The sequence below is a fragment of the Siphateles boraxobius genome, unplaced genomic scaffold (genome assembly GCF_051911475.1).
Source record: "Siphateles boraxobius isolate OS27281-9 unplaced genomic scaffold, OSU_SipBor_1 12, whole genome shotgun sequence".
NCBI classification, from domain to species: Eukaryota; Metazoa; Chordata; class Actinopteri; order Cypriniformes; family Leuciscidae; genus Siphateles; species Siphateles boraxobius.
In genome coordinates this window covers 25,123,303-25,151,060 of record NW_027508722.1, presented here as the reverse complement: position 1 = coordinate 25,151,060, position 27,758 = coordinate 25,123,303, and the positions used below count along the sequence as shown (strand labels likewise).

General features: G+C 38.8%; 4 protein-coding genes across 6 annotated transcripts; 1 reads left to right on the top strand and 3 right to left on the bottom strand.

Moving 5' to 3' along the window:
• The first annotated feature begins 665 nt into the window (after positions 1–665).
• On the top strand, positions 666–11,959 carry cct3 (chaperonin containing TCP1, subunit 3 (gamma)). The gene is made up of 14 exons (XM_077215293.1): positions 666–794; positions 1,384–1,445; positions 1,535–1,585; positions 1,697–1,759; positions 1,850–1,946; positions 2,941–3,058; positions 3,214–3,400; positions 8,637–8,786; positions 8,871–9,003; positions 9,099–9,180; positions 10,401–10,581; positions 10,870–11,115; positions 11,229–11,360; positions 11,537–11,959. The coding sequence occupies exons 1-14, from the start codon at positions 767–769 to the stop codon at positions 11,633–11,635; spliced, it is 1,629 nt and encodes a 542-aa protein (XP_077071408.1). The 5' UTR covers positions 666–766; the 3' UTR covers positions 11,636–11,959.
• A 154-nt stretch (positions 11,960–12,113) lies between these two features.
• On the bottom strand, positions 12,114–14,473 carry LOC143723248 (uncharacterized). The gene is made up of 4 exons (XM_077215317.1): positions 14,237–14,473; positions 13,755–13,913; positions 13,372–13,497; positions 12,114–13,263 (listed from the first exon to the last, which is right to left on the bottom strand). Exons 1-4 carry the CDS (start codon positions 14,328–14,330, stop codon positions 13,214–13,216), a joined length of 429 nt encoding a protein of 142 aa, XP_077071432.1. The 5' UTR covers positions 14,331–14,473; the 3' UTR covers positions 12,114–13,213.
• Positions 14,474–16,673: 2,200 nt separating this feature from the next.
• Positions 16,674–22,354, bottom strand: tmem79b (transmembrane protein 79b). Of its 3 annotated transcripts, none has more exons than XM_077215146.1 (6): positions 22,007–22,354; positions 21,432–21,478; positions 20,072–20,686; positions 19,315–19,509; positions 17,909–18,131; positions 16,674–17,671 (listed from the first exon to the last, which is right to left on the bottom strand). In XM_077215146.1, the coding sequence occupies exons 3-6, from the start codon at positions 20,673–20,675 to the stop codon at positions 17,476–17,478; spliced, it is 1,218 nt and encodes a 405-aa protein (XP_077071261.1). In that variant the 5' UTR covers positions 20,676–20,686; positions 21,432–21,478; positions 22,007–22,354; the 3' UTR covers positions 16,674–17,475. The 3 variants fall into 3 exon arrangements, with proteins under 3 accessions (XP_077071261.1, XP_077071269.1, XP_077071251.1); XM_077215154.1 differs by having other exon boundaries at positions 21,432–21,457; positions 21,991–22,106; XM_077215136.1 differs by lacking the exon at positions 21,432–21,478 and having other exon boundaries at positions 22,007–22,123.
• A 3,798-nt stretch (positions 22,355–26,152) lies between these two features.
• LOC143723250 (cortexin-2) lies at positions 26,153–27,448 on the bottom strand. Its single transcript, XM_077215333.1, has 2 exons — positions 27,316–27,448; positions 26,153–26,592 (listed from the first exon to the last, which is right to left on the bottom strand). Exon 2 carries the CDS (start codon positions 26,506–26,508, stop codon positions 26,275–26,277), a length of 234 nt encoding a protein of 77 aa, XP_077071448.1. The 5' UTR covers positions 26,509–26,592; positions 27,316–27,448; the 3' UTR covers positions 26,153–26,274.
• Positions 27,449–27,758: the final 310 nt, after the last annotated feature.

Sequence of the window (27,758 nt, the reverse complement as noted above, 5' to 3'; positions counted from 1 at the left end):
GGCCTATTGTTCTAAAGGTTACACAACAAGATGAGCTTTTTGTTACATTTTATGATCCACAAATGAACAATTTAAAAATGTAAAATAATTGATAAAAATAGCATAAATATTGATAAATATTGTCTTGTTAAATATATTTTCTTTTGTAAATCAATAAAAGGTAATACTTGTACTTAAACTATCACTATATTAAAAGTAATTTTAATAACTTCTAACAAATAAAATAATAAAATAAATAAAAGCAAATTGAACATTTTATTTTTCAGTACATTTTTTTAAACGTTACCTTATAATAGTTGGTGGTTAAATCACCTCCAGCTTGGTTAACCATTTAATAGTGTTTACTGTAATATTTTTTGAATTTTCTCTTTGACTTTTTTTAGTGTCAGATTAGACGTCATAGCATACACTCCTTCGATTTTTTTTAATATAAACTATTTTAGATATCATAAAATAGTATAAATATTTAAATAAATGTAGATTTTTATTTAAAACCTAAATTGTTCTTTTAATTTGCAAGTTTAATTTTTTAGCTAGGAATTATTCATCTTGACTGTTCTCGATTCTTTCGAGAACTTTTCAGTTCTGCTCCAGTCTAGACCCGCCTACAAGCATTGGGGAGCTCTCTTTGAGTGGTGGATATAGATGTGTCTCGTTTGCTTATTGGTCCACTGTGTGGCTGAATCATCAGCCACGCCTCGTGCATCCTCTCCTCTTACCGTTGTGTGCGTTGTCCGGTACCGGTGATCTAAACCACGCCGCAAACATGATGGGCAGACCGGTTCTAGTGCTTAGTAAGTGCTTCCCCCTATATATTCCCTCTGTAAATATGCAATTGTAGCTTTAGTATGACCCGTCGCTGGACTCGGTAACAGTTTGATTAAGAGTTTTATTCACGCGGCAGTGCTATAATGCTAAGCTAACTAGTGTGGCACGGGGGCCTCGCGTGTCTGACAAGCTCATGTCAGTGTTCAGATTAGTCATTGTGTTAGCCTCGTAGCTAACCTTGCTTATTAATAGTAATGTTATTTAAGACATTGCACAACAAGTTACACAGTCGATATTAAAACGAACGCTGTTATTCGCAGTTATTTGCTAAATTTACCCGGCAGTAATTTACTGTCTAACGGACGTTTCAAAGTAATGAATAAGCTAGCAGCAGGCTAACGGCGGAGTGTGAGCTGACCAGAGCTGCACCCACTTTATGTTTTGACTGTTACTATTATTTATATTTTTCAGTTAGCATGGGTCAGGTATTGTTTTTGAGTTCGAAAATATATTTTAGATGTTAGAGGAGGAGTGTGTGCTTTTTATTTGTTCTTATTGAATAAAATATTAAGAAGCTGAGTTAATGCAGACTGGCTCTGTTTCTGTTCATTACAGGTCAGAACACCAAGAGGGAATCAGGACGGAAGGTCCAGATAGGAAACATCACTGCGGCTAAAGTGGGTCTTTAATTTTTTATTTTTGCAACAACTTGCTGACGTCAAATTGAACAAAACCGCTAACCTGCTGCTTCATCTTCCCTTTTCAGACCATAGCTGATGTCATCAGGACATGTCTGGGACCAAGGGCTATGATGAAGGTGTGTTTCTGATGTTCATTCCACATTTATATGTTGGTGCATTGTGAGATGTGAGACCTCATATTGCTCTATTTGCTCTATGTTTGAGGAAACGGTTTGTTCTCTGTGCAGATGCTGCTGGATCCCATGGGTGGTATTGTCATGACCAATGATGGCAATGCCATTCTCAGAGAGGTGATCACTCCATGAACTCTGATTTGTCAACTAAGATTTATGTTTTGTGTTTAATAAATATTAACTTAATGTTCTCTCTGTGGCATTTAGATCCAGGTCCAGCACCCTGCTGCCAAGTCCATGATTGAGATAAGCCGCACACAAGATGAGGAGGTTGGAGATGGGACCACCTCTGTAATTATTCTGGGTGAGGGTCATCTGTGTTCTGACATACCCCTTTTCCACCAAGGCAGAGCTGGTGCTGGTTCGGAGCCAGAGCCTAGTTTCAATTCGGTTCTTTGGTTTTCCACACGCAAAGCACCAGCTCCGAACCAGGAAAAGTGGTTCTTAAGTAGCACCAAATCATTGCTGGTCTAGAACAGAGCCAAGTAAGAACCACTTGCGTCAGGGGCTGGGGGCGGGGTTACCGTGACCAACAAGACGAATAGAAACTTGTGACCGCCATTTTTAAATAGCAGCTAGTCGAGCTAATAGCAGCTCGATTATAAATATCCGTCTATGTAAGTTACGGCGAGCTGCACAAACGCGTTGGACTCCGATGTATTTTGTAAACCCATGAGCATCCATAGTATTGCAACGTCCGTTATTGTTGATGGCTTGTTCGAGATGCATCGGAGCGGCGCGGACCGATCGGAGCTGCGGGAGTGTTTGGAGAACATACGACTCCTTGTGCTTTTAGATCGCTATCGCAGTGTTTTGATGTCATGCGGAGATCGATCTGCGAGAAGCCGATGCATCTCGAACAAGCCTGGCGTACTGTTTGGCGCTACCGCACTAGCGTTGCTGGGCAACATGAGACGTATACAGTGACGTAAGATCTGGCTCTGTTGTGGCTCTCTAGCCGGTGGAAAGGCAAATCGGTTCTTATTAAGCTCGTCAGTCGAACCCACTCTGAACCAGCTTTGGCTCTGGCTCTGAACCAGCACCCGGTTCTTGTTGGTGGAAAAGGGGTAACTGTGTGTCAGTACAGACAGAGTCTGTGTAACCATGTAAAATAATTAGGTTTTGGTTTTAATGTTTACTTGAATAATTACTTTTCTAATTTAGTAATATTAAAAAGATTTAATATTGACAATCATATAATTATTATATAAATAAATAATGTAGAAAATTGTTAAAACAAATTAATTTTTTTAAATCATTTGACATGCTCAAATCCTAATTTTACATTCTGTGTTCAGCGGGTGAGATGCTGTCTGTGGCTGAGCAGTTTCTGGAACAGCAGATGCATCCTACTGTGGTGATCAGTGCATACAGACAGGCTCTGGATGACATGTTGAACATACTCAAAGACATCAGGTAATCACACACACAACTAGTTTAATTTTCTGTATGAGCTCTCAGTCATTAAGCAGCCGAGTTTATCAGTGGATTGGTAAGGTGGATGATTGGCTGTGGTAGGATGAGATGTTCTGGAGTCTGATAGTTTCTCTTCAACCTCCTCTCTTTCACAGCACCCCAGTAGATGTGAATAATCGTGACATGATGTTGAAGATAATAAACTCCGCCATCAATACCAAAGCGCTCAGTCGCTGGTCCACCTTGGCCTGTAACATCGCTCTCGATGCTGTCCGTACCGTTGAGCTGGAGGAAAACGGACGCAAGGAGATCGACATTAAGAAATATGCCAAAGTCGAGAAGGTAGGACATAGCTGAGAGGATTTTCCATTTTTCCTGTTGTTTACTTCTCTTATTTTAAAGCCTACATGAAATTAAAATAAAAAACAATTTGTCTCTGGAACTTTTTTCCCCCCAGACCTGTTGCTTTCTGCGTTTCCACTGCGGTCTAAAGTACCGTCAAGATTAGGCAAATTAGTCTGGTAACATTGGACTGCATGCATCGTAACGGATTTTTAAAAAAATGGTGGTTGAAATGACATGCTGCGTGGAGTTGACCAATCAAAATGCAGCATGAACTCAACCAATCAGCATGTTCAGTGCCCAAAGTCCCACCCCCAAAAATTCCTGAAGTTTGAAAAAGAACTACCTTGCAAGCAGGGACTTTTTACCTGGAACTTAATTTAGACCCTGGTTCCTGCAGTCAAAACACACCGAGTACCACCCCAAAGTTCCTAGTTCCTTGGGAAGGTTCCTGCTGTGGAAACGCATATACAGTAGTGGCCAAAGATTTCGGGCCTAGGAAAATTGACATCTTCACTAGGTGTAAAGATACACTAATGTCACAAGTAGGGGTGGGAATCTCTAGGCACCTCACGATTTGATTCGATTATGATTCAGAGGCCTTCGATTCTAAAGCGATTATCTGAATCTTTTTGTGTGTGTGAATATAAATACTTTGCTTTAAAAGTACAAAGTAATGACCCATAAAGAATTAACGTACAATATATTTTATTAACATTGCAAAGAACCAACAGGAAAATAAATGTGTGCCTGAACTAGCAACATACTTGTAGTAAATTAATAATATAACAACAGGTGTTCTGACGATTCATGCTACCCATCGAGATGTGCTACTTACTGGTTATGCGCATGTGCAGACTCATTTTTCTTCTGCTTACCACGCCCATAAATCTATGCATCCTTGCTGTGGAGACTTGTAGGAAACTTTGACAGGTCAAAGATGAATATTTGATGATAATTTTTACTTTTCACACCGTTTTAAAAATAAAAACAGTACATTATACTGTAGTCTTAACTTCGAATTTTATTATAATTTTATTTCATATAATATCATTTTTACTTGTTATATCAAATGTGATAATTGCTAGTTCATTTAAAATATCAAAATATGCTCCCTATACACTTACCCTCATTAAAATGAAATAAATTAAAACTACATATGCATATTTAAAACTAGTGATGTGATTCCTCTCTCAACATTGATATGTTCATGTAAGTTAGCCGACAGAAACAAACAAATCAGAAAAGCGTTCGGTTTAAGTTATTTTTTGTTTTGTATTATCACTACAATACACCTTATTATTTTGATTAGATAATCATCAAGTGTTCTTAAATAGAAGCAAATAAAGTGAGACCAGTTACCACACATCGAAACATTGTTCAAATGATGTATTTCAAGACTTTTGTAAAGTTTTTGTCATTAAAACGCATTGTCATTGTATGTAGGACTAATTTATTGCGCATCTAATCCCACACCTCCGTGGCTAATTCCAAAACGTCATTTTAGAGTTAGTAACGGAGGTTTGAGCCACTGATAGCTGACTAATGCTGGACATACTTAACGACTGGCTGAAACATTCTGTTTCCATCGACTGCAGCAGATTTTAAACACAGACTGAACGCGCTGAACACGCGTTTGGGCATGATCAATCATAACAAAGTATCAAATTACATTCATAACCGGCCTTACAATAAGTGTGTCCCCGGTTTTATGCAGTTATTAATGCAGTTATGAGAGAGAGAGAGAGAGAGAGAGAGAGAGGCATGTGCTTCAATGTTATTATTTATTAATTAATTCAATTCATTTTAATTAGTTCGTTCATGTTTTTTTCCTAATATTGACAGTAGTAAATGAAACAAAGTCCTATTAACAAGTAGGCTATAGGCCTATCAATAATTATTTATTTGTTATAGCCTATTATCTGCAATAATTACGAAAACCCGTGCAGCAGGACTATACATTTATTTATATAGGCCTATTCTAGGGCTGGGTACCGAGTTCGGTACTTTTTAGGTACCGACCGAATTGCCTCGATACTACCGAGTATCGAAACATGTCTTGTTTTTCGGTACCAAGTTTCGGTACCTAAGTGGTTAATCTCGTCAACGTCAGTTAAACAATAAACATGCAGCATGATTGGCTGTGGCGGAAAAACACTAGTTTACGCGGCTGCCCGGAGACGTGGCTCGTCGCACGTGTGGCTGTAGTGTGTGTGTGTGTAAGCGTCCAACCCAGATAGACAGAAAATATGTGGAAATGATCAAAAGTGTACCCATGTACCCGACTCGATGCCACAAAGCACACGATGCAATATTTTCGACAAGATAATTGCTGCCAAGACCGGTAACACGGTAAATCTGATAAGGCACTTAAAAGCGCACAGAATATACTTGAGAGTAGAAAGTTTATCCGCCTTCGACTACAAGAACTGGAGCGCGTCACAAATGAACCGAAACTCAGCGTATAGGATACTTGCCTCACAGACATGAGAAATAGGTCTATATATGTTCAAAATATGTCTACTTTTAAACGAAACAATTAGAAATAAATAGTTTGATTACCTAATCCATATAGGCGCGCGCGCGTTCACTACTGCAGGGATGACGAGTCAGCATCGCAAATTCGCAATAATCATCTTTGCAGCCAACATGTTTAGTAAACACTTGTTCATTAATAAACAATTAAAATATCTCCTTGCTATCGTTTCCCAACACATCCATAATCATTAGGCTACTTTTGCCAGTGCTTTGCGCAATCTTCTTTTGTGCTGAGTGCGAGGCATATATCCCGCACCCCAGTAGCCTATATTTAATTCAATTCATATTTATTTGTATAGCATTTATCACAATACATAGCCTATCGTTTCAAAGGAGCTTTACAGAAAATGCATGTGTCTGAATTACAATTTAGAGTGATCTGTTATCAGGGGTGACTGTGTGTAATGCATTTCAATTAATTTTCATTCAGTTTCATTGTTAAACAATGCATTAAGTTAAGGCAGAAACAATGAGCTAATTGAAGTAAAGAATACATGTTGTTAAATGATTAGGAAACATAGAAAAGTTTAGCATTGGTGCATTTTTACAGACTCAAAATATGAGTGTAAAAAAGTCAACAAACTGAAAAAATACGTTTTTTTTTTTAGGTAATGTTATATTGATAAAATTGGTATCGAAAAAAGTATTGTTCAGGAACCGGTATCGAAGTGAAGGTATCGGTATTGAAAATTGTTACGATACCCAGCCCTAGCCTATTCAGTTTAATTTTCTATTGACTATATAGGGCTATATACTTTGTTTATTAAAATTAAACTGCATGTTTCCATTGATTGTGAAGTTAGACATCGAAAATTGCAGATCAAGCGCATAGGCTACATGTTTTTTCTTGTTATGAATTGTATCCTATTTTCCGTTATTACAGTTTACTACACGAAGTGATATGGAACTGTAATGCGGTCAAGACCTGGCTGGAACCACGTTAGCCGTGCGTTTCCCTGAAAATAATTAGAACGTTCTCAACCAATCAGAATCAAGCATTCAACAGCCCTGTAGTATAAGATGGTTTAATTGTACTTGTAGGGTCATTTAAAAACAAATACCACCCAAAAATTCTTTGTCAAGTCACCTTTATTTATATAGCTCTTTTTACACAGCTTTACAGAGATAACAGGAAAATAATGTTATAATAATATTGTTAAATATAAAATGAAATGTCCCCAGCTAAGCAAGCCAATGGCGACAGTGGCAAAGGCGACAGTGGCAAAGAAACCAAAATCAGGTGACAGAATGGAGAAAAAAAAACCTTGGGAGAACCCAGGCTCAGTCAAGGGGCCAGTTTTCCTCTAGCCAACGAACGAACAGTGTATGATTATGATTCAGGCAGCATTACAGGTCCAAGAGGTCAGATTGAATCGGAACATTATATTCTGCAGTTTATCTGTTTGAAGACCGGAGTCATCACACTCGTATGGAGACTAGTTTGTTGAGGATTAGTGCCGATGGCTGTCATGTCGATGAGGCCTTCACAGGGGAGAGTCTAGTTGACACACACTCTGCTGACACTTCAGGAATGCGTTGTGGTCGTGTCCAGGCGCAAATCTACCAGATCTATCTGATCTGGATACGGCCTGGGTCTGGTGGTTAAAGTTAACCTCGGAATAAACAGAGAGGCTAAAATTATCGTAGATGCCATTCTTTTTATGATGTAGCGAGTACATCAGGTGTTATAGGAAGTGTTCCCGGTTCCGGCTGACCTAATTTATGCAGCCTAATAATCATTAAACTGATTTGAATAATAGGAATGTATAGTGTTCCATGTGTATGCCAGGTTGAGGAGATGTGTTTTTAATCTAGATTTAAACTGACAGAGTGTGTCTGCTTCCCGGACAATGTTAGGAAGACTGTTTCAAAGTTTAGGTGCTAAATAGAAAAAGGATCTACCGCCAGCAGTCCATTTTGATATTCTCAACTGGCCGGAATTTTGAGATTGCAATAGATCTGAAGGACTATAATGCGTTAAGAGTTCGCTCAAGTACTGTGGAGCTAAACCATTTAGTGCTTTGTAAAAAACAGTAATATTTTAAAATGTACACAATGTTTAATAGGGAGCCAATGCACTTTTAACAGAAGCCGGCTAATATGGTCACAATTCCTGGTTCTAGTAAAAACTCTGCTGTGTTTTGGACCAGCTGTAGTTTGTTTATTAAGCGTGTAGGACAACCACCCATAATAGCATTTCAATAATCTAGCCTTGATGTCATGAACACATGAACTAATTGTTCTGCATTTGTCATTGAGAGCATGACGTAACTAATTTAGATATACTGTATTTTTAAGATGGAAAAATGCGGTTTTACAGATACTAGACACGTGACTTTCAAATGAAAGATTGGTATCTTTCCAGGTTCCTAACCAACGACTAAGACTTAATATTACTTGTCAGAATTGTATACTTGATAGACTTGTCATCTTTAATCAAAATGTAATCACTTGCTCTTCACCTGATCAACTCTTTTCTGATGACACTTAAGTTGCAGAAGTTCAATGATGTTAACCAATTGTCAGATCTAGCCAAAAAAAAAAAAGAAAGCCCAATAGATGATCCAATTCCCAATGGATAAAATTAAGCCTATTTTTTGTAATGGCTTACAAATGCCAATTTACCTTGACTTTAAACTGATTGTTTAAGTGTTATGTGGCATCTGTTTACCTAAATGCACTTTTTGTGTGTGTATAGGTGCCTGGTGGCTTTATTGAGGACTCATGTGTGCTGAAGGGGGTAATGGTAAACAAGGATGTAACTCATCCCCGTATGCGAAGACTGATTAAGAACCCCAGAATTGTTCTGCTGGACTGTTCTCTGGAGTACAAGAAGGGTGAGAGTCAGGTGAGGTTTTGTCTAAATCCATAAATCCCCTATTGAATATATTTTAGTAAAAGCTTAACCTTTGACCCTTTCTTTCCCCCTCAGACTGATATTGAGATTACTCGTGAGGAAGACTTTTCCCGCATCCTGCAGATGGAGGAAGAGTACATCCAGCAGATCTGTGAAGACATCATTCGTCTCAAACCTGACCTGATCTTCACTGAGAAGGGCATCTCTGGTATGAGCACTCATGCAGTCATGTGTTTATGAGAAGGCGTGGTGGTCCGTTCAGATCACATGTGGGTTAAATTAGTTTCTTTGTCATTTCTCTAGATCTGGCTCAGCACTATCTGGTGAAAGCAAACATCACTGCGATCCGTCGTGTCAGAAAGACGGACAACAACCGCATTGCAAGGTGCAGAAATATTTGCTTTTGTCAATATATTTTAATTTTGGTTCTGTAGTTTATTACCGTATTTTCCGGACTATAAGTCGCTCCGGAGTATAAGTCGCATCAGCCCAAATATGCGTCATGACGAGGAAAAAAACATATATAAGTCGCACTGGACTATAAGTCGCATTTATTTAGAAATTTATTTAACAAAATCCAAGACCAAGAAAAAGTTATTTAAACAAACTTTAAGTCATTAAAACAGAAGGCATTTAAGTTATTCAGCTACACACAATAGCACAAAGAACAACAGGCTGAATATGTGTCCGGTATGTTGTTAACGTAACACATCAACAGTTAGCTACACAATAGCATAAAGAACATACCTGAGAGGCTGAATAGGATCAAATAAAATAAAAAAAACATAAGACAGCGAGTCCAACAGTTCTCTGTAAAGCAATTTCACCAAGCTCCCGCGATCTTATTCCACATCACTGAAGAGAGATTTATTCAGCGGTAAAACTAGCTGTAGTCTAGAGCGCTCTCTCGTGGCTGTAGACGGTAATGTCACCCCCAATTTCGGCAAATGATGCATTCACGTCATACCACAAATACATCAAAAACTCGCAAATAATAATCTGGGGCCGTCAGCGATCCTGTCACGAATAAATCTTGGTAATTTTGATATATAAGTCGCACCTGACTATAAGTTGCAGGACCACCCAAGGTATGAAAAAACCTGCAACTTATAGTCCGGAAAATACGGTACATAAATGGTTTATTTTGCCAAACATGCATGCAAAAAGTGAACAGTTTTCTTTGTTCTAAGGTGTCCATGGTCATGGAAAAACCTGGAAATTTTAAATGTAAAAATCTTTCATTTAGATTAATTCACTTTTAGATTTTAAAGTATATATATTGAGTTCTCAATTTGTTAAACTAAAATTTGTTAAATTTGTTTGTTCTAGTGTGCCTTTTTCATTTTTGTTAGTTTTTTCTATATAGCTTTTATTTTAGTTTTAGTTCTTCAACTTATTTGAATTAGTTCCCATGGCAACATTTCTGATTTTCAAGTTTTTTATGTTAGTTTTATTTTGCTTTATACCCAAAAGCAATTTCAATAGTTACAACTGATGGTTTGGAATTAAAATGACTGAAAACCCTGAACCAGTAATCAGAAACTACTGGAGAAGTTATAAATGTATTGGTCAAATAGTGACTCTTCCTCTGCTTGTCTCTCTCAGAGCATGTGGTGCGCGTATTGCCAGCAGAACGGACGAGCTCCGTGAAGAGGATGTGGGTACGGGAGCTGGCCTGTTTGAAGTGAAGAAGATTGGCGATGAGTATTTCACCTTTGTGACAGAGTGTAAAGACCCCAAAGCCTGCACCATTCTGCTCAGAGGAGCCAGCAAGGAGATCTTAGCGGTGAGAGCAGCAGGAAGAGTGTACTAAAGAGTCTGGGGCCATTGTTAAAGATTCATGACAGTGCAACGCTCAGAGGAAGATTAATGAGAATGCATTTTAATCGTTATAAAGAGTCTAACAAAGGTCTCTATAATCAGAGCAGCCCTCAGGAAGAGGTGCTTAGATATTTCAGCAGGCCATTTGTTGAATATTTGATCAGCTCAACCAGAGTTCTCGGGTACCAGGGGATTTTGCACAGGTTAATTGACTTGTCACAGTGTGACTGATGATCTTTTTCTGCTTTCTCAGGAAGTGGAACGAAACTTACAGGATGCCATGCAGGTCTGTCGTAACGTCCTGTTGGACCCGCATCTGTTGCCAGGCGGTGGAGCAGTGGAGATGGATGTGTCCCGTCGGCTGATGGAGCGTTCGCGAGCGTTGACTGGTGTGGAGCAGTGGCCATACCGTGCGGTGGCTCATGCCCTGGAGGTCATCCCACGCACACTCATCCAGAACTGTGGAGCATCAGCAATACGTGTGCTCACTTCCCTTAGGGTACGTTTATTCAAAAAGCGCATTTAGATTCTTGTATTTTTCTCTCAGCTTCTCCTGAGTCACTGACCACTCAATTGCCGTTTAAGTGGTCTCTGTTTCGGACTCTTTTTCAGGCCAAGCACACTCAGGAGGGCAACACCTCATGGGGTGTCAATGGAGAGACAGGAACTCTTGCTGATATGGAGCAGCTGGGGATCTGCGAACCATTGGCAGTTAAAGCCCAGACCTACAAAACTGCAGTGGAGGTAAAGAGACTATTAATTAAATTTAAAAAATAGTTTGTTTAATTTATTATAATTTGTGCAGGTCTTAAAAAGCCTTAACTTTGATTTTAAAAACTCTACAGTTACATCGATTTAAACTCACGGAGGAAGATTTTATTATAGGACTGTTAACATTTTCTCTTTTTCTTTTCATTTAGACTGCCATCCTGTTACTGCGCATTGATGACATAGTTTCTGGTCACAAGAAGAAGGGAGATAACCAGATGGGTGGAGCACCGATGGAGGGCCAGGAGTAGAGGGAACAGGTGATAAAGAGGATGAAGGAACCAGAGTACAGAAAGGACAGTAACGCAGCAAATGAAGAGCATATATACACAAGCATTTATCTGTGTGCAAAGCACCATTCTCCAACACAATGTTCTCATCATAAAAGCCATTTGCACTGTTGCGTCAATAGCCCAGAAGCTCTTCTCACCTCGTTTGGTTTTTTTTTTTGTTTTCCTTTGGCAAAAGAAACAACTCTGGATTGGTTTAGGATGTTTGTGCTAGTATCTCTGTGCTTCACTTTGCCTGTATTGTTACATTGTATTTCCTACCGGTGATAAATTTCAAAATCTAAACATGTTGTTTTGATTTTTTTTGCTTTGTGCTGAAACCCCTATAAGTTGTTTATAAATTAAGGTATTTATAACACCTTGGTAGTCAACCATGATTCCATGATTTGTAGGTTGTGTAAAAAAATATCAAGAAAGCTGCTACCTTTGCAAACAAAACAACAGTATTTTAGGATTTATTTGACAATTCATTTTTTTACATCAAAGTTCAGTTCCCATTTTCTCAAATGCAACAATTAAGTTCAATTCAATAACATGCATTCGGTATCATGAACTATCAATGAACAAAGTTTATTACTTAAATGTTGGTTCATTTAAATATACTGTTCATTCATGATGTACTATTTTTTTTAGCATTTGCATTAATATATGTAGAAATTAAATTCAAAAGCTAACATGAAAGAACATTGACGATACTTCCAATAGATGCTGTAAATATTGGTTAGTGTATAGAGTAGACCCTTATTGTAAAGTGTTACCAGTTGTTTCTGCATTAAATATTTAATGCAGATATATTGTCAACAAATTTTGAGGCACCAGACGTTAATAGAAACATGCTGTTTTGACAACATTTAAGGATCTATTCTGTTATCAAACAGTTTTACAACATGTCAGCGACTGGCTGTAAAATAATGTACAAAAAAAAAACAACAACATTGAAATAATACAGTTGAAAAGTTTACACTTTATTTTGATGGTCCACTTTAGACATGCTACTAACTACTGTACAAGTAACCAACTTAGTTTACGAACCCTTACCCTAACCTAACAGTCTACTAATACTCTGAGTTAGTTGACATATAGTTAAAGTTATTTATAGTAGCTTTATATTAAAGTTATAGTGGACCATCTAAATCAAGTGTAACTGGTGAATAAATTGTTAATTCTAAATCATAACCCTTAAAATATATTGTTCTAGTTTTTACTGTTATGATGCACTGATAAAGAAACAGACACCACTTAAATCCAATGAAAGTGTTCAGATTCACTTAACTTCAAATCAGCCAGAAGGGAAAAGCACCCATAAATGCCATGAAGATCAGTTATTCTGCAAGTCTGGTGGCATGTAAAGTGTTTATGTCACTGTATGGAACTCAGACCTAATCTGTCATTATCACCACAAGTATTGAATCTGTCTGCAGTGCTTGCCTAGAGACAAAATACTTTCAAATTTACTATCAGTCATGGGTTGCAATTCAGCATTCACACTAAATTGACAGCATGCCACAGATTTATGATCATGAGAGAGAGATGAGGACGTCACCCCTGGGCTCGCTCTCCCGTCTCTGGGTCCACTTTACTGTCTAGATCTGACAAAGAAAAAGGAAAAGCCTCAAAAATGATCCTTTACAAAATATGTATCAGGCATATGGTGATCACTTTACATCACTGCCAGAGCCACGGTCTGCTTCGCTTACCCATGATCATATTGTTGGAGGACATGTGCCGTTGCTGGTTAATAAGGCTAATGTTTGAAGGTCCCAGATTGTCTGATATAACTGAGTAACTCGAACCAGTTGGTGGAGCCATATCGGTGTCCATGGCTGTTCAGATAGAGGGGGAACAATAGCTTTTATAATAATTTAATACATGCATGTATAACAATAACAGTGTGCTTTTTTTTTGGCAAAGATCCACTAAAAATCACATTTGGGACCAGTTAAAATTCTTAAAAAGAATTGCACAGAAAGGCTGTTAGTAATTTTTTATCAACAAATGCAATACAATTGGACAATATAGAGGTATGCACTGACTGAATTCAAAGATTATAAACTGCACTAGTTGTTACATTCACGCTGACCTGAGAACTCTTCGTGCAGATGGCAAGCAGACTGTGGGGGTCTAGAGAAGGTTTTGACTTCGACGACTCGGTTGATCCCGCAGTTTGAAACGGATGGTCCTGCCTGAGGTGGCACTGTTCTCCAGTGGCCTCCAGTAGGCACGAGCGTACTCCTGCAGTCTGTGGATTGTGGTTGATAAAACAAGTGCTATTACATAACTTAATTTGCAACTTCTGACAGGCAGCTGGCACAATGAACAGATAATATTACTCGTAATTAAGCAAAACAAAAATGCACCCAAGAGTCAAAACTATCGTCGAGGGTAAAAGCAGATGTATGTTACGATAAATGACTCGCATGCCAAACAATAACTTTTCTCTTCAAAAGCACATTTTTAATTATATTTTTTTTCGCCAGGTTATTAATTATACATGTTATGGGTTTTAATTGCTTGTATGAATTAATAAATAGTTGATAAATCAAGTTCTGTCATCGGTCTTACCACTGCACACGTTTCTCTTCAGCTTTCTAAACGGGCAGTTCTCCCTCATCCGAAACAGACAAGCGTTGTGTTTCCTTCGGCCTTGAGATGACATTCTGACTCAGACTTATACAGTGTGATATGAATATACTATTATTAAAGTGCTGGTGGTCTGCCGTCAACTTTCCATGTACTCGAGCTGTCAAATGACAACAGGTAGTAGGAAATACTTTTTGCCCTCCGACAAAAATTGTACTACAACTTGTTGAACAGACGTATGGAAGTAAAATAATGCCAAATGTTTTTGAAACTAAGCCTGTTGAATTGTACTACTTGAAGAACATATGCATTGCATTAACCCTGCTTGTATTTTTAGGGCTTGCATTTTATGGGCTGAAATTTAGCACGGTTGAATATTTAAGCTGTGAATATTTCAATTCAAAACATTTCAAACACATTTTCACTGTAAAATTTCAATAATCCATATTCACCTTTCATATTTCACTTCCAAAATATTCAAACTGATTAAAAATACAACCTATAATATTCAACAGGCGGTTTTCGGTCCATTTTATTTCGCTTTCAAATTCGCTTCCACAATATCAGTGGTTCAAATTCGACAGTAAATTCAACATTGACATCCAGGAACTGCAGGAAACGCAGTAGATTACAGAGCATAATCTCCATCTGCTGTTAGTCGACCTCACCAGAAGTTGGTGCAAGCGTGTGTTGTTGACGAAGACCAGAGCAACAGTTAGAGCAAGCCATTCATTCATAAAAACTAATTTACAACAAAGTGTATCTGTGATTATTATGTTTTATGTGAAATTCAGTGTCTTCACGATTACTTTTCCTGTGTAGCCTACATGCATCTCTACCGTGAACGAGATTATAATGCTATTCCCCCGATGCTGCTGTATACAGATCCAATGTTACATTTGAGTTTGACATATCTATTGGTTGTTTAGTTGCCTCTCTGCATAGTTTCCCTCAATACGTCAGGATTCCTCTACTGGACATATAAAACGCTTAACGTGGCTTAATGGACTAATACAGTGATATAAAATACCAAACTCGCAGGCAAGCAGAAGGACTCAGAATATGAACAGAGTTTAAAGCTGAGCGTTTCTCGGTGATATTGGCATAAATTGGCTTGACATTGGACATTCTCACATTTAGGGACTGTCTCTAAAGTTACATACGACATTGGTATACACGTTTCTAACTTCAATAGCATTTGAAGAGAACGACTTGCAGTCATAACACTAACTGTAAACTGTTCCTGTAGGTGTCAGGCATAATGCGTAATTTATTCAAAATAAATTCAAGTTTGCTTTTGAAGTTAGAAACGTTTAGGCCTGTATGACTACCAATGCTACTTTAGAGACGGTCTCTAAATGTCCGAATGTCAAGCCAGTTTTACATTTAGTTATTTAGCAGACGCTTTTATCCAAAGCGACTTAAGTTACATTTAAATTAACAATATAGGACAACAATATGAAAGTGATACGACCCTTCCCAGATTAATCATGTATGTAGGAATATTAACATGTAAATAGGCATACTTCCCCAATAAGGTGCGAGTTTGGTCTTTTATATCATTCTATTAGTCCATTAAGCTACATTAAGCGTTTTGTCCTGATGGAAGGGGAATCCTTGAGTATGATGGAAATCGAGGGAAACCGATTATAATCCCGTTCATGGTAGAAAAAGTTGATAACATGTAAGGCTACACAGGGAAAGTAACAATGAAGTTAATGAATGAAACATAAAAACAGCTTTTGTGCCTTTATCATCTTTTCTGCATATAAACTGACCCAGATATGCATCACAAAAAAACTTAATGCATACTCAATTGTTGTCAAGGAGTTTTTATGAATGAATGGCTTGCTCAAACTGTTGGTCTTCGTCAACAACACGCGCTTGCATCTCCCTGCTGGTGAGGTCGACTAACAGCAGATGGAGATTATGCTCGGCAATCTACTGCGTTTGCTGCAGTTCCTGGATGTCAACGTTGAATTTACTGTCGAATTTGAACCACTGAATTTGTGGAAGTGAATTTGCAAAGCGAAATAAAATGGGCCGAAAACCGCCTGTTAAATATTATAGGTTGTATTTTTAATCAGTTTGAATATTTTGGAAGTGAAATATGAAAGGTGAATATGGAGTATTGGAATTTTACTAATGAAAATGTGTTTGAAATGTTTTGAATTGAAATATTCACAGCTTAAATATTCAACCATGCTAAATTTCAGACCATAAAATGCAAACCCTAAAAATACAATGCATTAAAATACAAGCAGGGTTAATGCAATGCATATTTTTTCAAGTAGTACAATTCAACAGGCTTTTTGTTTCAAAAACATTTGGCATTATTTTACTTCCATAGAGACGACCACTGTCGCAAACACTGAACTGCGTCATTGGTAAGAGTCATTCACAGATTTGATAGTCAAGATTGATTCTTTAAAAATATGTTTTTATGCAAAAATAACAAACAGGAATTAATTCCAGCATAATACATTCATTTGCTCTAAACAGGTTTATATCCTTGCAGCTTCGATTTAATTACAAGTATTTAATTACAAGCTCGTTTTTGTCATAGCTAAAGTTATACCTTTCTATACATTTTTTTTCTTTTACAAATCTGTTAAAAATGTATGTCTACACTTTGCACAAAGTAAACATCAGAGATTAAGGAGTGGCTGTGGAAAAATACAAGTTTGGGCAGGCCACTAACTTCAAACACCACACAATATTTTAGACTTGAATAAGCAAACAATGCCTAACCAAATTTAAAAAAAATACATGCTTGTGGAATAAATATTTAGAATTTAGTTTTCTTCTTGTTGACCTTCACATCTTAATATAGAGGAGTTTCAACCATGGAGCTTTCGATAGGTGAAGAAGCTTAATCTACATTTGCTTTGTTCATGTTTGGCTGTATAAAGGTAGTTCATTTTAATTTGCAGTTTAGTGTTTAAAGTTTCACTACACAATTTCTATTTATAAGTTAGTTCTAGAAAAAAAATCATTCCCTCCTTCGCCCCACCCCTCCTCTCTCTCTCCTTTGATTGGAGTTCTGGCTATTTTGACCCACCTGGTCATTATATAGAAGTACTCAAGAAAGCAAAGAACAGGAGTGGAAAATGAAATCACAGTTGGATTAAACATTCTCAGACACAAATGTCCAATTTAAGTTGGCTCTAAGCCTAAAGAGATCTAGTCTTTCATTTGGCAGAAGCAGAGGTGTGGCTTGTTTAGCCCCAGAACCTCTGTTTGGTTTGAGGAACAGGTGTCTCTGGGATGTCTGGGGCGAAGATGGAGCCTGCGGATTCGGAGAGGAAGATGAAGTAGATGTTGGCAACCAGCATAGCCAACATGGGCAGAAACGAGAACCCAAAGCCGACACCTCTGAAACTGCTGCCACATGCCGCTGCGACCCAGTACAGCAACCTGTGATAGACACAAAGACACACAATCACACTTAGAAATATAATAAAAATTATTTTAATCCACATTGAATATCTGGGATTAAAAATCTAACTGAAACCTATAAATAAACTAAGATTGGGGGGACAGAAATATGACAAAAAGTGAAAAAAGTGATTTAGTCATTGCCAATCACTAGATATGAGAAATGTCTAAGCAAGTGTTTGCGGCCTTTTCTAAATCAGAGATTCGGTCCTGTACCTGCCAAAGGCAAAGACGATGGTGAGAAGAGGAATTAGTTTCAGAAGATCCTGTTTCAGGTAAGCAGCCATGACAGCCAGTTGAAGGAAGTAAAGGAGGAAGAGGGAGATGGAATCTTCCACATAGCGCTGGTGAACTTCCACCTGCTTAACTTCTCTCTCCCCCTCAAACCGTGGCTTCAAGGAGCGATACCACAGACGGGACACACCTAGTACCAACATACCTAAGAACAACAGTTTCAAAACAGCTCTGAATAAACGAACGAATGAATGAACACAAAGACACACCGTATCGATCAATGTCGCGTAGGGTTGGGTACGGAAACGCGGTGCCAATAGGGACGTAAACGGTAGTAACCAGACCGAATAAGAACGAGCATTTCGGTGCCTGACTCTCTGTGTCATGTGGTGCACACATACAAGGTCTCTCGCTCTCTCTTTGGAGCACAGTCTGTTCTGTCTCGCATGCGCGCTCTTGCTCGCTCGCTCTAGATTGCGGGAGATTTGAACTAATTTGCGGGCATCAGGGTGCCGACTCCCGGAACGTCTGCTGATAGCGAGGGGATTAATGAAGATGCCGAAGACAAAACGCTCCAAGGTTTGGCTGCATTTCACGTGTAAAATTACGCGTCAGAACGCCCTCTGTGTGTGCCGATTGTCTGAAGCCAGAATCACGCCAATGCATTGGCTGATGGCGCGGGCGCCGCCTCGACGCTCTTACGTAGTCATATTATATTAGCGCACGCATCATCTGTTCCTCAAATTTCTCTGCCGAAAAAGGAAGCTTGTCAGCAGCGCGAGGATCTTGGCAGCGAACGCAGCGTCTCGTTGCCTATTCAGAGAACATAGGTTACACTAGTAACCAGAGACGCTCTCTTTCATAGGTTCATTCAACGCTGCGTAGCTAAGACACAATGGGAACGAAATACCAAACTCGCCAAGCTAAGCGCTACCGTAACTAGTACAACGACCAGATAACTTACATGACTGGTTCAAGTAGACAAAACATGGGAACCTGGACCCATGTCGAGATTAGATTACCCTGGTAGTAATCTCTATTAATCTCCAGTATTATTACATTGTTTGATACAATATTGTTTTATTTGATATTATGTAAATGTGAATTTTTATTTTATATTGGTTTATTTATTATTACCATATGTTACTTGTATTTATATTGTTTAAAGATTTAAGTTAATATTGTGTCAACTTTGGCCCTGTAAATAAAAGGGTATGATTTTTTGACAACGTGTGTGCGGTTTCGTTTTCTTAAGTACCGTTTCAAGAACCGTTTAAGCACCGGAACCGTTTAAAAAATACAGAGTAGGTACTGGTATCGGATAAAACCCAACCGATACCCAACCCTAATGTCGCGTCATCTCAATAGTCTGGGTGCCTCCTGCTTACCAAGGACAATAGGTATGACTGCAAAAACAGAGCAGCGCAGTGTGTAGACCAGCCTTAGGGGGGCACTGTCAAGCAGAGGGGCATCAAAAGGCAGGAAGACGTACCCGCCCCACACCAACAAGGGGAAGATCAAAGCTGAAGTGAACATGGACGAACCCAGTTTAAGAGCATCACGATTAGATCCACCAAAGTTACCTGGGAGGAAGGAAAAAAAAGATTAGACCATACAAAAGTATAGTTGCAGTTCAGTCAGAGCTGTGTGGATCACAATATTCACAATAGTCCTTTCTGCTGTTTTGTATGAAGGTACGGTCACATTAACAAACTTTTGGCAGAATTTCACGGACAAAAATAATAATTATGTAAATATAAAAATTATATTGGCTATCCCCTTTTTTTACATTTCATTCAACACTCAAAGTAAATTAAAAGGTTCTAAAATGGGGCTTTCGCAGCAATAGAAGAACCATTTCTGGTTCCATAAAGAGCCTTTTATTGAACAGTTCTTAAAATAATCATTTTCTTCTTAGTGTGAAGAACATTTTAATAATCTAAAGAACCTTTTGTGCAACAAAGTTTCCATGGATGTTTATGGTTCACACGGAACAATCGATACTATTAAAGAACCTTTATTTTTAAGAATTAATAATAATCAAGATATACACTTTACCAGTTCATTCATTCCTGGGAATTGAACCTATGACCTTGCCATTGCTAGCGCCATGTTGGTGATTTATGATTTAATGATTTAACTTACAGCAGCTTGATTTGGTTGCGACTGGCCAGTCGTGGTAATAGCCTTCCATTGGTGTTCCATGTGTCTCATGTGTCCCGAGGAAGGCACACCTCTCTTCTTCAGCATCTCTCCAGCGGTCTGCAGCCTCCTGCTGGCTGGTGGAGCGTAGGATAGTGACGCTGGGGCTGAAGACTCGGGCTGCGTTCTCTGGCATCATGTTCATCTCCTCCACCTCTATCTCTGAACAGGTGCTTTTCACTCTGTTTCTCAGCTCAAAGTCAGAAATGCTCTCTTTCTCTCTCTCCATTTCTCTCCATTCCTCACCTGTCTTCCTCTTCTCTCCCATCCCAAACTCCTCCCTTTCGCTCTCAGTCCGGCTCACTCCACCCCGGAGCGAGATGCAATCTGATCTCACGCTTACGCTCTCTCCATTCTGGACTGGCAGAATCTGTGGTCCGGGTTTATTCTCAGGCCACTGTAGGGTACTGGGTTCCATATTTGCAGACTTGATCATTTCCTCTTCCTCCTCCTCATTGTTCTTCAAATTCTTTGTTAGTTTGTCCACATCTGCTACCCATTCAGGGGTTTGGGGCACCGCTGCTGGTCCAGGAGGGCCCTTGTCCATTGTCCCTGGCTCTGAATACAGAAATTCAGTGAAAGTGAAAAGAAATGGAGAAGCTGAAAAAAGTAATTTTGTAAGATGTTTAAATTTTCTGAAAGGTCATCTTCTATAGGCACAATATGCAATTAAAGGTGCTCAAAGCGATGTCACTTTTTTTAGGCCAAAACATTTTTTGTCACATAAAACAAACATCTCCTCACTATCCGCTAGCTGCCTGTCCCCTGAACACACTTAGTGCGCGGATGAGGAGGAGGGAGGGTCTACCTAGCCTTCGTTTTGTTTGACAATACTTTAAACGTCAACAAGAAGTGATGTCACCCGACATCGCTTAGAGCACCTTTAATTACTGGAAGAATAAATTATGAAAAGTATTCATACTATAGTAAAGAAGCTCAATAACTTAACCAATCAGCGAGTCTTTAAGTGTGTACCCGATATAGCTCATGATGCTTTTCAGAAATGTGGCCCTGATAAATACAAGTTTAACCTAGACCTGTATGAATTTCTTTATTCTCCTCAACGCAAAATAAGATACTTTGAAGAATATTGGAAACCAAACAGCTGATGGGCCCCATTGGCATCCATAGTATGTTTTTTCCCCATACTATAGAAGTCAATGGGGCCCCTCAACTGTTTAGTTACCCACATTCTTCAAAATATCTTCTTTTGTGTTCAGCAGAAGAAATAAATTCATACAGGTTTGGAATAGCTTTAGGGTGAGTAAATTATTTAAATTAACAATCCATTTCAGCTACTTACCAGAATAAAATGCATTTTGGGGCTGTCTTAACTGAAAGAAACTTGCGCTGAAAAATCATAAAATATGTCAGTGCCATTGTTTTGTCTCAAGATGCTCACCAATAAAGTGTTTTTCTAAGACTATAAATAGGCTATCAAAGTCGTAAAAGGAAGTTGAGATCCCTAATCTATTAAGACAGTGGAATATTTATTTAGCAGGAAGTTAGGCCTTGCGACATTTTAGCCATAATAATTATGTCACTATTTGTGTTTAGCCCGACTAGTTCGTTGACGAAAAACAGAGAACGCGAGCGAGGCCTCAAAACAACATGGACACATGATCGCATAAACAGAGGGAGTTCAAAAGAACCACATAACAACTCTAAACGATAACACTTTTTCTCAGGCTGGTATTGTCTACAGCCAAAAGCCTTATTTTAATAACGATGAAGAAGATTCCATAATCAGGTCAAAATGAGTTTAAATCGCAGCATATGCCTGCGTCATGTTAAAACAGTCGAAACATTAAAAAGCGCTTGAGCGACAAGGCTTGTGGAACATTTATCACGTGAAGCAAAACTTTCTAATGTGCTCACCCAAATTTCAGCGCAGGATATTTTGCTTTCAGGATTGTTTTTCCTCTATTGAAATGAAACTCCCGAAGTGGAAGTTCAGGTGTGTCCAGGTGAAGTTTGTTAAAGGGACAGACTCTTAAAGGGGAAGTTTGTCAGTCAAGTGTTATAGGTGTTGTTGCACTATGAGCCTCTTTTCTCTCTCTCTCTCTCTCTCTCTCTCTCTCTCTCTCTCTCTCTATATATATATATATATATATGCATGTATATACACATTTATCAGCAGGGCTTCACTTAATGAGTTTATGTATGTGTAAAGAAAAGAGGCTCAAAGTGCAACAACACCGATGACACTTTAAGAAACTGACTGACAAACTTCCCCTTTAAGAGTCTGTCCCCTTAACAAACTTTAACCAAAAAAAAAAAAAAAAAAAAAAATCCCCACATACATTTCCTACTTAAACCAGTCTAAGGTTGCTTGTTTGTCTTTGCAGGTTTAAGCTGGTCTCCTGGCTGAAAAGTGCCCCCAAACCCCTCTAAAACCTTCAAAACAGACCAGCCTTAATCAGCTCTGTCAGGTTGGGAGGCTAACCACCTTAAACTGGTTTAAGCCAGTTTGTTTTCTTTTTTCAAAAATATATATTTAGTGTTTTTGTAAGACTACATTAATTCATAAGAGTATTTCGTTTAAAGGCCTTCTAGAGAATCAAATATGGAAGGTCATGGAGAGTTTTAGACTAATAATTTATTTAAAAATAAATTTAACAGGTCACTCTTTAGGTATAGTACAATCATAATATTGGTACATCACTGGTTTGTCGCAGTAGACAGTGTGTTTGTTTTCATCTACAAGCTAAAGAACATGTCACAACAATGCTATACAATACCAAAAAAGACATTGGTAATCTTTTGGCAAGTGTCGAGAACATAAATGTAAATATAAATTATGATACTTCAAAAACAAATGAGGCTGAACAATATAGCACAAGATTGATTCAGTTCTGCACCGTTACAACGAGAACATAATGTCAGTGAAAGCCATGACTGTAAATAGCACAACATGCTTGATGAAGTAGCACTCCTCTCGCTACATTACATGTCTCATTACCTTTCCCTCTACAATAGGCCTGATTCATTTTGCACCACAGTATGCTGTTCTGAGCTCAAAGAGCCCCTGTGGGATGTGACGCTGTAAAATGGAGCCATCACTGCTATCCTGAGGTTGAGTGAAAGCACATCTGTACATGGTGGGATGAGAAGATGAAGACAGATGACTTTGAGATGTTTTCTTGCTGCACACTCCCTCCTGTGAAAGCTGCTGTCAGCATGTGTGCCAGCTGTTAGCATAATTGCTAATGAAGGGGTTAAGGCTGTTTGCATGCTGTTCTGGAGGTTCATCTGATGTCTTTCTCAACAAGAGAAAATGTTTTTGGACCAAAAAGAGTCAGAGTGAAGGGAGGACTGTCCCCTGCCATCTGACCAGGCCTTTGAATTGGAACTACATTTTAAGAATAATGTCTAGAAGAATTACATGAATAAGTCGACAATTGCAAAAACCCTTCTCATGCACCAGGGTTGTGCAGAATTCAGAACTGAAGAATGAAGAATGGCTCCCTTTCAATTCCTGACTGAGAATTTGATTTACATTCTGGAAAATGAAGTGTTCTTCAACCTCACCCACAAAAGTACATTTTTTAAATATGAAGAAATGTACACTGCCCGGCCAAATAAAAAGTTGCTGTTTTGGATTTAAATGAGGCAAATGCTTAAGAGTCTATGATAGGATAATTATTGTGCAGTGATTATTGTGTTTCTAGCATGTTTGGCAACAGCTCTTCTAACCCTAATTAATGGAGTGTGTAGCTTTTCCTTTCTTAAACAACCATGTAGGACGAGACATCATGGTCTAGGATTACAATGTAAAGATTCATCAGGCTCAAATTGCAGAGGTGGACAAAGTACATAACTTCCTTACTTGAGTGAAAGTACAGATACCTATCGGTCAAATATTACTCAGTTACAAATAAAAGTTCAATTTTTACTTAAGCATCAAAAGTAAATGTCAGTGCATTGTTTTATTATTGTTGGACTGTTGTATATAATACTTACAGTACCTTATGCCTGCCTGCCTACCCTCATATCAATATCAATATCAAATTTATTTCTAGAACACAGTTCCAGAAGTGGGATTGAATGTGAGATTGAATAAGTGCACTCAATAACGTCCACAATGGTTTCGATGCACCCAAATGGCTGTTCTCTCAAAAAGTGCCCTATTTAAAGTTTTTTGGCTTTCAGTATGAATATGTTAGCCATACTGTTATCTATAAGCTAGTGTGCTCCAAAACAATGACAAAATTCGCATTTTGAAGACCAAACCCACCATTGAAAATGAAAATCATTTCCAACCAAAATCATCCCCTGACTGACGTTAATACTTTCTACTCAAGGACCTTGACAGAAATGTAGTGGAGTAAAAAGTACGATATTTGTCTTTCAAATGTAGTGAAGTTAAAGTAAAAAGTTTCCAGAAAAAATAATACTCAAGTAAAGTACAGATACTTAAAAAGTGTACTTAAGTACAGTCCTCAAGTAATATACTTTTTTACTATCCACCTCTGTCAAATTGTAAAAGAATGGTTGGGATGGAGCCTGAAGAATCATTTTTCACACATCTGAGTCCAGACTCCAGACCTTAAATTCACTGCAAGTGTGAAAATGTGCATTGTCAATACAAGACCTTGACCAAAAACTGATGCACCTCTTGATGAAAATAAATGTTGCAATGTTAATGTTGTGATGTAATTTTTGGTCAAGATCTTGCATTGACAATGCAAGTGTCGAGCACTTTGAAGAAGTCCATACAGCGACTTTTTTTGGCCAGGCAGTGTATAAACTAAAAACAAATTTCTATAGGTGACATTTAAAATCTATCAATCCGTAAGGTCTATAAACCTTAGAATTTCAAGTTTTTTAAAACCTTTTACGACACCTCAATTCAAATTCAGCAGCTGAATTGGAATTTAAAAGTATGAATAAACATCCCTGTCATACACACGTTTCATTTCCATTTTAATGTTGTTTTATGTATTAAGACACTCACTAGGTGAGATGTAAACATATCTTTTTTTTTTATTTGGAAACAAATATAAAAGCACATTAAAATGCAAAAGCCACTTGTAAACTACATGGCACATTTTCAGTTTGAATAAAATAACCAGCATCTCTCTGCATTTTAAAGGCCCAAATATATTGTACACGCCACTCAGCTAAGACACAATGTGCATCGTGAGAACAGCAGGTCGTTGTCATAGAGAAATAACACCGCTGCAATACTGTCTCGAAAGCAATAGCTAAGTTGCACCTAAATGGCAATATTGACCTCCTCTGCACGCAAGACACATATCGCACCTGTTTATTTCAGCTTCATTTCTATTGAACATGTAAGTCAAGCAAATCACAGGTGAACCAGACTTTGAGAAGGAAAAATAACACTGCGCTGATAGCCCGGGCAGAACAGCAAACAAACGTTTGATAGAACAGTCCATTTCAACATCAGCAAATACTGAAGAACAACAGATAGGAAATCCGACTCCTCCTATTAAGAACATTGTAGATAGAGGCGGGGAAAGGACCTGGCAAATCAAACATTCAATTTGCCCACAGAGGCTGGTAGGTCAGTACATTGATTGACATTTAGCTGAATAACAGCAGGGCCAGTTTCTCTGGCTGTTCTGTAAACACACGGATTTATAAGGCGCAAAGCTCAATAGTCCCAAACCGAAGAGCTCAGAGAATGTAATCATCCTGGAACCAATGAACTGTGCTTTTATGATAAGTGTGGAATGAGTCATTGAGAAATGGATTAACCTACTTTTTCATTTTCCAATTTCAGAATTGTTAATTTGTCTTTCTTTGGACATAGTTTAGAAAACTTTGGAAAATAATTAACCGTATTGTTTGTCTGTAATAAAGCTAATCGGCTGGTTTCAAACATAAAAGATTCATCGCTAAGACTTTTCAGCCATGCTGAATGTGACATCAGTGGTGGAAGCTATGAGTTGAAAAAACCCTGTCAGAACGCATGAGCCAAGTGGGTTTAAGTGCAGTTTTCAAATGGAAAATCCAGACCCACAAGTACACAAAACCACCATCACGGAACAACAACACTTGAGGGATACAGTCGGCTTTGAGGTGGAGGAGGTGTGGTGGTGGTTGTGTGTGTCGGTGTGTGTGTGTGTGTGTGTGAGGTAATCATCGCATGTCTCCTAGCCCGAAATCTGGCTAGCAGCTCAGGCAATGCGGTAGTCGAACGTGTCTTTTTCCATATAGTCTGTCCATGTGGAACTCGGCATGCTACTGTACGGATCCAGAAGGATTCGGAAGCAGCGCACGATCAGCAGCCCCAGAAAGATGAAGAGGAGGAGGACGAAGACGAAGGCAGCCTTCTGTTCCAGCGTGAGGAAAGGGATGGGCTGGGTGGCCCCAGACGCAGACAGCGTGCTGCTGTGGAGATGCTCGGCCATCCTCTCCAGTTCCTCGGCACGGGTCAGGGGCACGCGGCCATTTTCGCCACATTCGTGATCAACAAGTTCCTGTTTAGAGCCATTCTGGAAACACACAAGATGATTAGGAACAATCACTCTATTGAGAAGACAACAAGAAAATATATTTTTAAATATGAAATGTTTCACATTCGTTCAGTTTGAAGACAACAACATTTTTGAGAATTCCCGACAACAATTTCACAGCCAGCGCAGGCCTCCCGTTTAAAGGCATATACAACCACTATGTTATATAAGATTACTGTGTACATGTTTAAAAAGCATTAAATCCTCCAGCTCACATTACTAATGCACATCAGTGAAATGATTCAGCCTTGAGTGAATTTTCTCTCTCATCTGTTTCTGACTGTGTTTTTGTCAAGCCCCTTGATTCATTCTCGGTTTCTGTGGTAGTCACTGACCCTTTAATGGTTCACTTCTTTGATGCCAGCACTCATGATCAACCCTGGCACTCCCTGTAAAGCCTGGCTCAATTTCCCCAAACGTGAAGGTTTCTCTTGAACAGTCGCACGCATCATATGGCAATGTGTTGTTCATAATCCAAGCGCATGAGCATTGGGTACCTGTGGTTTGGATTCCAGAAAAAAAGTGCCCGACACTAACACGTCTCTATTTATGATTTTATTGATCAGATTTCCATGTAAACATCCAATCGATCCATCCTTAAAATGTGCTAAATTGCATTCTCACCGCTCTGACAGTTGAACCGGTGACGTCTGTACACACACACACAGGGCTGTGGATGTAATGGAAGCCTTAGTTTCTCACCTGTTGTTACTGAAGAGGATTCATCAGTGGGAGGGTGATGGAGATCCGAAATAAGCAGGGAGAGAGATGTCTTCCATCACGGCTGTCCAGCCAGAGACAGAAGGTTGTCACAACTTTTTCAACCAAGCTCGTCGATTTGTTCAGCAATCAAAATAAAATCCACGGCTCTCCGCTTCCATTCCTCTCCTCTGTGGTCCAACTCCCTCTTTCCCTCGCCAAGATGAGCATGTAGTGGTGTCACATCACCCATAGCAACCAGTTGCCATAGCAATCCCTCCAAGTGTGTTCAGTAAAGCTGAGCTGGTGGAGAGACAAGTGTGATCCAGCCAAAGCGCAGTGTAAACGTGTTTCTTTGAAGGCGGAGGATTTAATACAGACCGACTGATGTGTGATAACAACCGCGGCTAAAAATAGTGGCCACTTTTAACTTTTCAGGATTAACA